At 37.1% G+C, this 12,524-nt stretch overlaps 1 protein-coding gene across 1 annotated transcript in view; it reads left to right on the forward strand.

Annotated features, from left to right (window-relative positions):
* Window positions 1-1,397, forward strand: part of LOC139741157 (high affinity copper uptake protein 1-like) — a 29,655-nt gene extending 28,258 nt beyond the window's left edge. The window contains exons 4-5 of the mRNA XM_071651748.1: window positions 313-481; window positions 1,196-1,397. Coding sequence (XP_071507849.1) covers window positions 313-481; window positions 1,196-1,397 — 371 coding nt within the window. The remainder of the gene's footprint in view (window positions 1-312; window positions 482-1,195) is intronic.
* The last annotated feature ends 11,127 nt before the right edge of the window (window positions 1,398-12,524 follow it).

Below are 12,524 nucleotides of genomic sequence, written 5' to 3' on the forward strand. Positions count from 1 at the left end.
GATCTGATTGGCTAGTGCCCATTCATTTCACTTGCCCAACAGTGATATTTGCATTGGCACTGGCAAGCAGTTAATTGTGCTTCTAGCACCCTGATGATATGAATTTGTATGATTGCAAAGGAGCAGAGACTACAGCATGCACCAAGTAGTGTAAAACCATGGAAATACTTTGCCCATAGGTGGCGCCATATTCGTATTCCAGTCAACAAGGACACACTCCAGGGTCTGAATGCAATGGGATAATCCTGTATGCACAGACAGAGTGAGATGAAATGAGATGATGCCTTGAAGCGTGTTTTTCCTTGTCTTCAGGACTGGTCGGGTCGTGCATCGGAGTCTTCTTCATGGCCATGTTCTACGAGGGGTTAAAGGTCGGCAGGGAACTGCTCCTGCGCCGCTCGGTCGTCAACGTCCGCTACCACTCCCAGCAGATCTCCAAGGGCAGCGAGACGTTCTTGACGGAGACGCACAGTGCGGGAGAGTAAGTCAACAGAGGGTCTTGTTACTGTACTTTAGGTGTCCCTCATGTCAGGTACAAGCCTGTTCATGATTAGCTCATGTACACATTTCCGATATGACAATTCTCTTTTCTCAGTTAATTAGTCACTGCAATCAATTACATATGTGTTTACCCAATGCAACAATTCATGGAATTCATGTTCAAAAGATACTGCAGGTAGAATGGAAAATACTGCTTTCTTACCAAGAATTTGCCTTATCGGCTCTCAGAATTCTGAATGCTGTAATCCTGTTTACAAGGTTGGCATCCCTGTAAAATGTGGATTGTGGATTGTCCCAATTCTGGAAAATATTCATGGGTGTATTGGAGTTCTTTGTTGCTTATACTGTGAATGGGTTTGAGTGAGATCCATGTGCCCTCTCTACAGCCATCTGTATTTCCATTATGTACTGTATACGGCATTGTTTTCGTGTACAGATATTTTTGCAAATGAGGAGGTCATAGACATTTTGCATGAGATGTTGTTTCACGAATCAACGCCGATGCTAACGTGAATGCACTATTTCCCTAGCGCATGGATACATTTTTGCGTGTTGTTGAATTTTCAGTCCAACTGTGATGTGCGAAATTCACAAAAATTAAACCCTCGTGAGAATAACAGCTTATGCAGTATGTTGCCATCTGTCTCACAGTCCCATGTGTTGATTTCTCTGTCTTATTGTCCCCCTTTGCCAGGGCCAAACTGCTCAGCTGGGGCCACCTGCTACAGACCGTGCTCCACATCGTCCAGGTGACGCTCAGCTACTTCCTCATGCTCATCTTCATGACCTACAACGTCTATCTTTGCATCGCGGTCGCCCTAGGCGCCGGCGCAGGCTACTTCATATTCGGCTGGAAGCGGGCCATCGTCGTCGACGTCAACGAGCACTGCCACTGAAATGCTTACAGCAGAAGCACCTGTAACTTCAGTTACCCTCCCCTTCGCACCCCTCCAACCCCCCCCCCCCCCTTCCCAGAAAACGAAAACAAAACTTGATCACTTTCACCTTCCAATTACTGTAAAACCAGAAACATTTGCAGTATTAAACTTTTGAGCATTAGAGCCGACAGCGTTTTTCATGGCACAAAACTGTTGCGAATCGCCACTGGCATTCAACGCATTGTGTAGACAGACACTTGTGCGTGCATTCTACCTTTTAGCGGTGAATCTTTGCTCCTCGCAAAATTCGCAAAAGTTTCATGCACGTGAAAATTTTATAAGTATTTTCATCTCCATCGGCCCAATGGTCACAAACAAGACTGATTTTTTTGCCGTCCCTCATCGGAGGCCAGTGACTTTGTAAAATATTCTTCATCTGCACATGAAACTCACATTGATACACTTATCTTGAATAGACCTACACATGTGTGAAAGTATTAGAAACACCTTAAAATTTACAATGTAGTTTTACAGCTGGTAATGTAGTCATTCGTTCTTGTTTGGGGTTTTTTTCTGTGCCCCAGTGCTTAAATTCTAGACTTCACTAGGTTTTGAAAAATAGCAGCGTTCAAAAGTTTGTCCTGATGTATGGAATCACGTACATGTGAGACAATCCATGGCTGTTGCGTCAAATTTGAAAATTGATATCTTCCATTGCCATGGTATTACTTGGAATGTTGAAGAGAAATTCCTCGTCTCAATGTCTTGAAATAACAACTCACAGGACTCATGCAATGTCTTATTTGCATCATGATGCTGAGTGTAGATGACAAACTTTTTTTTTTTTCTGAGTAGAATTTGTTATCAAGCTCAATTTGCAAAAAAAAAGAGAAGAACTTAACTCTATTTTCAAATTGATCAAAAACTATGACAAGTCCAGTGGTGGTGAGAAATATGATGCTCGGAAAGCAGTGTGATGAATTTTTAGCAGTAGCTCATGTTATAACATTGATACTTCTCTCAACTCATCTCTTGAAAAACAAACAAAAAACAAACAAACAAACCAACGAATAGGCAAGGGAAAGAAAACCAAACCCTTTGCCATCTTTCCTATAGATGCAAAGGAATGGATTAGGCATAGTGTCATTGGAGTATGCAGGGAGCCCATTTTCCAACTGATGTATTTTTTTTTTTGGTATTTTTGTATTTTTTTTACAGATTGGTTTCTCAAGCAAACAGGGAATGGCAAAGAAAATCACAGAGAGCCCTTTTTGGGGTACTTCAAAAGGTCCGAGCTTGCTCAAATTTGAAAGAAAACACTCAATGCCTGGTTTCATTTTGCATATGAGGGATAAATGACAAAATTGCTTAAATGACAAAAATGTTATGGCGTACACATTCATGGTTTCATGGCATAATTTTAATATCATCTGAAAGTTGGTATGGTTACATGTGTTCCATTTTGAATGGAAGTTTGTCTGTTTTTTCTGTAATATGATCCTCTGTAGGTTGTTATGTATGCAAAAGGGGGCCATCCGCTTTGTGCCATATGGCAGCCCTCCCCCGCTCCCATATGGTTAGGGCAATTTCACTGCTGACTATATCATATAAAGTATTGGTTTGTCTGTCTGCAAACAGGGTGCACAAACATGGGTATGTCTAAAATTTGGTGTGAATAGAGTGTAAAGCATAATTCCTGTGTTTATGCCCATTATCTCAATATGGTTGTCAGCTGAAAGCATATAAAGCTGAAAGCGTATAACAGGATTTACCTCTTGGTACGTATGCAATTATCTGCACTCGATGCTGGTACCACGTAAGCTGGTCTGTATACAGAATGATGCCTTTATCAACCAGAGTATCACCAACCTACAAGTATACTAGTCAGGGCCTATACAATCTTTATCGCTGTTGCTATGGAAATCAGCATCAGACAGAATTTATGCTGTGCAGATATCTGGTTGTAAGTCCGTCATTACGTTTCCATTTAGAAGTGAAATCGCACGCAGCCAAGCCAGGTGATTTGACCACTACATTGAATTAGGTCAAATTAATGATAATAATCATAATAACAATGAATAATACTTATACAGCACTTAAGTACTGACGTTTCTAAGCGCTTTGCCAAGAAAACTGTGCGGTCATGGTATGTCAAGGTTTTTCCAGCCTTTCCTTCCTAAATTCAGAAGGTGATTTACAAGCCGAAAAAAGAAACACTGCAATACCAAAGATCATTATGTAGTATCCCTCTATAAATGATATTTGTGCATTTATGATAGAAACTCAGTGACAACAGTTCATGGGAACTGACATGTGAACACAGACTCTGGTGCAGAAACAAACTTCAGCAAATCAACACTTTTCCCCGCAGTTGATACATTTTCTTCTTTTTTTTATTATTCACTGACTAGGTCACTCTCATTTGTGGATTACAGAGCAATTGTGTCTACCGGAGAAAAATAGCCACACCCTTCTCCTGTGCCAAGTTTATTGTCACAAACTTTGTCAAAATAGTCTTGTGGAGGTTCGAAAAGATATCAATGTTTCAGTTGCTCCCAAAGGAATGTATTTAGTGCATCATTGTCACCGTACTGTGACTGAAACAACAACAACAACAACAACAAAAACAACAACAACAACAACAACAACAATAACAACAACAACAACAACAATGAAAGGAAGGAAGGAGAAGAAGTTATTTGTCAGTTTGACATCTGACATATAATGCCATTTTGCAGGATATGACATTATGCAACAGAATGATGATCCATTCCTATGCATGGCTCTGGTGGTACGTGTGTCATCTTGCCAACATTTTCCTAGTGCTGTTAAAGCTGACAGCAATACGTTTATCGATATAATGATGCTATTTTTTATAATATATGTCATTATATGTAAATACTTTTAAAAATGTAGGACTTTGGAGGTATATTTTGAGTAACACCTGCCAGACATCAAAGACGATGTGATCGTCACTTTGTGGCTTTAAATGCAGACTCGTCTTTATACCAACTGAGTCTGCTGGAAATATGGATATGCAGGCAAATGTAAATATGAAGAAATTTGTACTGCGGCAGTTGATGATTGCAAATTGATAGTGATTCAGCATGTAGATCCTACTTCTTGGTTAAATGACGCTGAGAAATAGAGGGGATAATTAAACGCTTTGCTAAAGTTAGCATTGAAGCTTGGCATGTATGTCATTGCAGCTTTGAGATACGCTTGAATTATTCCCTTAGTGTGTAACAGTCACTTGTCTTATCACGCTTTTGGCCGTTTGTTCCCCCCCCCCCCCCCCCCCCCCGAAGTAATAATTCTCAATGGAAATATATCAGTTTTAATAGTTAAAAGTTTGCTTGCATGTGCATGATGAACAAATGCCAAATGATAGAGAAGAGATATTCCGATTTATTGAGAATGAATGTTGGCCCAAAAAGTACTAGGTGATCAATCCCAGATGTTGTGGCTTAAAAAGTCACAATTTTTTTTCGTTCACTGCGTGTTCAGGCTCTGATGGCTTCCTTGTCTTATGCTGGTCACATTTTTTAATGTAAATTTTACCATTCTTTGCCTCCGGCATCATAATTTGATGTCATTTTAATGTCAGTATTTTTTTTTTTCATTCAGATTTCTCATACTCCGGTAGTGACCTTTTAGAGTTACCCATTGTAAAAAGATACAAAAAATATTAGGTCTCACCTTTAGATGTTTTTCCACCAAATCGCCAAGCAATCTTGTACTCTTTCCATGTTTTGAATGTTGACAGGCATCATAGTTCCTGTCAGGGTAGACCTTGAAATGTTCCAAAGCACTGATGTGGCTGTGGTGAATCTCCTAGAGGTTTTTTTCTTCTACCCACATTTTTGTCATTGTCTGAAAGACCAGTCTAGTAATTATTCCATTACCACACATCTCAGAAAATGAATGCATTTCTTATTACAGGCAATTCCCGTTATAACGAAGTTCTTGGGATTGGCAACTTTTTTTCATTATATGGAAATTTTGTAACAACCCAACAGAATTTTACACCATAGACTTCAATGATGATAATTCTAGGACCTGAATTTTTGATTTGTTGCAATGAAATTTTGTTATAGCCGTGTTCATTGTAGCAGGATGTCTGTGTATTTCCTTTTATTTTTTTAGAATTGATGCGTCTGCTGTTTTTAATTATCGTTTTGTGTGCTTGATTTTTACATTGACTCATCCAATTTCTGTTTATAGTATTATGCAAGACTTTGGAAGACTGCTTATTGTAATTATGATAATTTGCCTGTGTAGAATGTGTATGAATAGTGTGGGATCTTTGTGAATAATGAAGAACTAATTTTTGTTATCTTGCTGAGCGGCGTTTTAATTCTATGATTTGATAAGTTTAGGTAGTGTAGTACCATGTGGATATGATGTGCCTATATGTTGTAAGTAAACACTGCATGTACTTGCTGTTTTATAGCTATGCCCACATTATCAAGAACTAGCTGGTGCAATACTATTATTCATGCCGTAAAGCTGATTATGATTTAATTCGCAGACAACCTATACTGTACAAATGTAGATTACAGAAATTTTGTTGCAGGAGTTGTGTGATGCAAAACTAGTTTAATCTTCTTCCATTCATTATTGATATCATTGCTTTTATCATTATTAATATTATTATATTTTGGCTGTTAACCAGGGAGGGAGATAAAACATGACATGTGGTACACATGTAGTACATCATGAGAACAAACATTCCAGCAACTGGATATGCAAAGCACATGTGTTATGATATTGAATGGGACCTTGATGCCTTTCTTGGACAAAACCCATCTATACAAATGACAAATTATGGAGCTGTGACACAAATGTAACATATCTGTACAGGTTCATTTCAAATTGATACCTCTAAATTTTGCTCTTATGCCTGCCTGGTATCAGAGAAAGACCAAATGAAACCAGTGAAAATCATTGAATCTGCACAATTCAGAACAAACAAACAAACAAACAAATATCAGCACACTAGAGACAAGAAATTAACATTGCTCTTCTCAGGTGTGTTGCCAATTTAATCGAAGCATCTCTACTTATAAACTGAACAATTTTAAACACTTTTGATAATTGAGGCAGTCGGTGCAATATAGTGCTAACCCACACAATATTCATTTTGAGATAATCGGTGTTTAATGTTTGGAAAGTCCATACATTGTACATTAATAAAACTTGAATGCATGCATTTTTACCATCTTATTGGTTGAATTCAAATATGATATTTTCATGGCAGTTAGAGTGAAGGATAATGTTTATGAAAATGCATGTGACTCAATTTTGACAAAAGTGTGGGTTAGCACTGTATTGCATCGACCCCCTCAATTCTGCAGCCAAAACTAGTGGCATGACAAAAAAAAAAAAAAAAAAAAAAAAAAATGGGACACCAGAGAAAGAGAAGTTACATTCTGTTTGTGTAAACACTAACTGTGGATAGTACAAATTATTGTTAAAAAAATACAGCATTTAATTACAGAAATATGGTTTTGGAAGTTGATGGACGTGGCAGAATTCTTGTACACGCTGTATGGTTGATTCGCCAGGCCTGTAAACAAATTGATGCCGTCAGCAAATGCTCCTCCCCGCAGAATGGTGATAACTTTACTTTGTTGGTAATGTGCTAACCATTTCTCCAAAATCCAGCTGAGATTGGCAGCTAACCCTCCTGCAAAAGTTTTTTTTTTTTTCTGCAGAATTTACTGCCATGAAATATTTGAAAGCATATTATAACCTTTTTATTGCATTATTTTGTAAAGCTATATCTAACCCTGCTTGTATTGCTGCTTAAACATAACGTCCGTAATGAAACTTGGACGTACCTGAAAATGCCCTGTACCAAGATAGCCATGACACTAACTTGATTGATAACAATTAGGAAATGAGTTATTTATCAGAGAAATAAAGTTGATTATGTCACAGATTACTTGAATCCATCAACTTCTCCTTCATTAATTAGTCACCGATTTCCTGTAAATGTGATGTATGGTGTACTGGTATGCTGTAAATGTCATCTCGCAGTAGCATTTAGATGCACATGCATATATGTATAATATGTATATGTGTATGCATATAATAAAGAAATAAAAAAGAATAAGAAAAGAAGTAGTAATGCATTTTTAAAATTTGACTCAAATTTTCGGCCAAAAATGCGTACCGGCTTTTATTTTTCTTTTATGGAGCCAATGCATAAAATCTCAACATATATACTGTATATATATATATATATATATAATATACTGTACAGTATGTTCCCCCCAAAAAAAAATTACAACGGGACCCCCCGCAATGATATCTTTAAAAATAGCAAATCAATCTTAATACAAATTCAGGGTATGAAACTATAACTCATTGCCCACATCTTACAGAAAACCCCATTCGATTTGCTTCAGTGGTCAAAGAGAAATGAGGAATTTTGTAGAGGATGTCGGGAATCTCTTTTGTCCAAGTTCTGTCTATTATTCACACACTAGAGCATTGAATTGCTAAACTTGGAAAAATTAGACTCATGACATGCTTTACAACAATCTACATTTCTCTGTGACCGCTTAACCAAATTGAATGAGGTTTTCTGCAAAATAGAGCTAAGATGTTATACTCTAAGGCCCCGAAGTAGCACTTAGACAGGTCGGTCATTTTGGATGTTATCAATTCGAAAATTTGATTGTAATTTTTGAGGGACATACTGCAGTATGTCCCACAAAAATTACAATCAGATTTTCGCATTGATAACATCCAATATGATTTTTTTTCAGTGCTACTTCAGGGTCTTAAAATATAACATCTTAGCTCTATTTTGCAGAAATCCCCATTCGATTTGGTTAATCAAGAGAAATGGGGATTGTACTAAAGCATGTCATGAGTCTGATTCTTGTGAATCCTGAGTGATCTTGAGTGATCATGTGATATTGGGGGGAACACCCCCCAATATCACATGATCACTCACATCCCGCCACAAGACAGCCACAAGACACTCAAGTAACTCACACGTCTGCTTAGCAGATAATAAAGCTGAGGAAGACCAAGGTTGAAAGCTTCGTAACAGCCGGCTTCATGCGACATCTTTTGTCATCTACATTGTCTCGACTATATATATATATATATATATATATATATATGTCTATATATATATATATATATATATATATATATATACAATTGTATGTGTGTGTGTGTGTGTGTGTGTGTGTGTGTGTGTGTGTGTGTGTGTGTGTGTGTGTGTGTTGGTAAAGTGGCCACAGGGAAATGTGGATCATTGTAAAGCATGTCATGGGTCTGATTCTTCCAAGTTTAGCACTTGGGTGCTCTTGGAACTGCATATTAATGCGTAAACACAATGGACTGAACTTGGAGGGAAGGGATTCCTGACATGCTCAACAAAAATCCTCATGTCTTTTAGACCACTGAAGCAAATCAGATGGGGTTTTCTGTACGATGTGGCTAATAAGTCATAGTTTCATACCCTGGAATTGTATTTGGAGTTATGTGATTCACGGTTTGTAAAGTTATCGTTGGGGAGGTTCCCGTTGTATTTTTATTTTTTATTTTTATTTTTTATTTTTTGGCGGGGGGGGGGGGACATACGGTATACCGTTGTTTAAAAAGACGTCTTTTTTGCCTGATTATCATACCTTTAGTCGTCTGTCATATTCAACTACATTATTATTTTTGTAGGCTTGCTGAGATTACGTGTCGCCTTTTTATAAGACGTACTAAAGATAGCATTTATTCGCTGGCAGGACTTCGGAGCGCCAGAGCCAGATTCAACACTGATGAATGATGAGAAACAGAAAACAATTGTTTTAGCAGGCATGGTTTGTTTGTATATTAAACGTGTACATGATAGGGGCTTGTAGGCCTACATGCATCTTCAGCGCTTTCGTGGAATTGTTTGGTTTGAATGTGAAATGTATACAAATGGTGTATAGATGTACAATAAAGCGTGAACGTGCTCCTCAACTAAATCGTAATTATTTAAGTTTTGTAGACTTGCTGTATAAGCTTACATGTCGCCTTTTTCCAGGATGTCGATAAGATAATTCTAACATCCAGTCGCGAGCAGGACTTTGGAGCAGTCTATAGTCCCACCAATGTCAATGTCAACAATATGATGTATGATGAGACACAGAAGATAATTTTAGCAGCCATGGTTTGTTTGTATCTGCCTTGTTCCTGGCGCATATAGCACGTGCGTGCACCTTGAGCGTTCAGTACGTGGAATTGTTTGGTTTGAATGTGAAATGTATAAGACAGGTAGAAAGACTACAGGTAAATTTATTAGCATCACAGGGTTAGCAAGAACTGCGTCCATGATCATCTTTCGTATGTAGGATTTGTCCACTACCAGCACACCGAAGAAGGTAAGGAATGGTTTCGAAAGGGTATTTAATATCGATAGATAAGCCGTGTATTCGAAGGCACAATTAATGTAACCTTATTGGACACTGCAGGTCTTTCCGGTTAACATTGCTGCCATTCACGAGAAAGGTTAAAAAACCGATCCCAATTTATAAATGCACTGTCACTGACTGTATGTACACCTGTTCCTTGCTTATATTCCTAATTACGTTCACGATGGGTCCAACTGTGCATCGTTTATACATGAAATACAGTTATAATCAAACTAGATTATACATCAATAGCTTCTGTAATCTATTCTGCTTATGTAGTGTTATTCCTCATGAGTTATAAAGCACAAACACACGCGAGAAAATGATAGATTTATAGATGTAACTATCTTTTGTCTGTCCGTGTAGGTTTATATTGACTGATAAATCAGATCTGGGCGAATTGCTGATTTTCAGGAATGTCAGAGATGTGCATCAAAGATGACATGAGTGATGATTCATGTAAATATTGTTACTCGTTTATCTGCCCATTGTATTGTCAGTTATAAGTAGACATGAAATAGACATTTCAGAAGCTTGATTGAAATTTGTCGATTACTTAGATTTCATTATCATATATTGTGAAAATATGTTCGTCTCTTCTAACAAAGTTCTTTTTTTTTAATTATTGCAGGGTGACTGTAATTTGCAGAATTTGAAAATAATGACAAAACAGCCTATGTTTTTCCTTTTGTTTCCTTTTTTTGTTATCTTAATCACTTGTGATTTTTATCGTCATTCTATTTTTGCTGCCAACTTTCGGTTTAATAGTCACTCATTGGGGTTGGGAAATTGTTTAAAGAGACATGGGCCCTGTTTCACTATTAAACACGGGAACTATATCAAGCCAAACAATGAATACAAAATTGGGACAAATTCAGATCAGATCTAGTTGGGGAGGATTCATAGACATTCAAGATGTATTCGAGAACGTTACAAGGTGCATGGGCGAAAAATATTGTTCCCAAAATTGCCTATCATTGAAACAGTTCCTAACTTCCGAGGACTACTAATTATTTGTCTCGAAATTATTCCTAAGACCAGCTGAATTGCATGAACTTAGGACTGATTCTACAGCTCAGGGAAACACGCCTGGACGAATATGTTACATTATAAACTATGAGCTATATACTTTTATATTCACTATGATGCAACTGATATGACATAAATAAGAATTAAAAAAAGAAGAAGAAGAAGGCCCGGACTCCTTGGGAGCATATATAGCTTCTAAGTGGCACCCCAGTATAAAAATAAAAGCAAGGCCCATTATCAAACTTTTGTAAATTAAAGGTATTTTATTTTATATTTAAAATACGTCGCAAACGCTAACACAAAATACGTCTAGCCAACAAGGCAATGTAATAGAGGAAATCAGGAAAATTAAGATGAGTATACCCTAAAAAAGACATAAAAGTCTACTCAGTGAAAAATAGTAGCTATTCAAGATCAATGAAAAACGTTTGAACAGGAATCTTAACCTATTAATGTTGATCTCTGATGGTGGCGTGCAACATTACCCAATGGAGGTGTGTGCATGGTTTCATATCAAGAACTCAAAATATTTCTGTATAGGTTTTGTTTGATTTTGTTATTAACAAATTTAAAACCAAGTACTTGTACTTACGCAGCGTCTTAATTCTTTATTGTCTTGCAGATGGAAACTTTTCTTAATTTCAACAGTTGGAATAACACCTATGTTCTCTTTAAGAAGTGGCAAATTGAGACCAACACTGGCAAGTACACCAAACATCGGACTTTTAGACTTTTGATCTTTTTCGGACATTTTTTTTTAAACAAAATCTTTTGTTTGCTTTCAAAACTCCTCGTTTACTGCCATTGAAAAGACATCTTCCTACAAGCAGGGCCTGTAGATGAGAGTGCAGATTATTTAAAGAATGAGCCAGAAATTATGTTTGCTTGTTTATTTGTTTCACTAGATATAGCTGCCCTGAAATGTTACACTATCGTTCGGATGCCACTGATAAAAAGCGATATCACGCTTGCAGAAATACACGCACGAATAATGCATAGAAATGCAGCCAGGTTTAATTCTGATATGAGCTTACATGGCAAAGATATCAAGAAAGATATGGAAATGGTTTTGTTCTACCGGTATAAAATCTTCTTGTAATTGTATCAGCCTTATTCCCAGCTATGCAAACTCTCTATAAGGTCGACAATTAAGGTATATAAGCACTTCTCTTTGATAAGTACGCCACGAGTTCGATACAAGAGTGCCGGTAAAGTTTTACAAGAGTGTGGGCAAGGACTTGAAGTGCAAAAAGTAAGACATATTCAGATTATCAATTGCTAATTAGGGTGAAATCAGATGGATAGAATGGAAGAAGTTCCGGCCTCGAATGATAAAGTTTTGTGATGGACTTTCAAAGTTTCCCACTTTTTCGCAAATCAATACATGTATTCGTATCTGCACCAGAATCTACACTATAATCCAAATGATTTGTTTGTCAGAACAGGTAGAATGTGATGTTTCCTTCTAGTTATTGTGATCGTTCAATAACCTACTATATAGCAACGGTGAATTTAGTGACTGTAGATGTTGCAGTTGTTAAATTAGCAATTAAGAATATTAATAACTTTATTTTTCAGAAACTATAATTCTAATTATGTGAGGCAAGGGCAATACTACCTTAACCGTCTATAATTTTCTTATTTTATGTATGTAGATTAAGATGAAACTTCACTTTATCGCTCTGTTCATATATTTAGTGTCTTC

The sequence above is a fragment of the Diadema antillarum genome, unplaced genomic scaffold (assembly GCF_040938485.1).
Source record: "Diadema antillarum isolate AM-2024a unplaced genomic scaffold, OU_Dant_1.0 seq00000906_RagTag, whole genome shotgun sequence".
NCBI classification, from domain to species: domain Eukaryota; kingdom Metazoa; phylum Echinodermata; class Echinoidea; order Diadematoida; family Diadematidae; genus Diadema; species Diadema antillarum.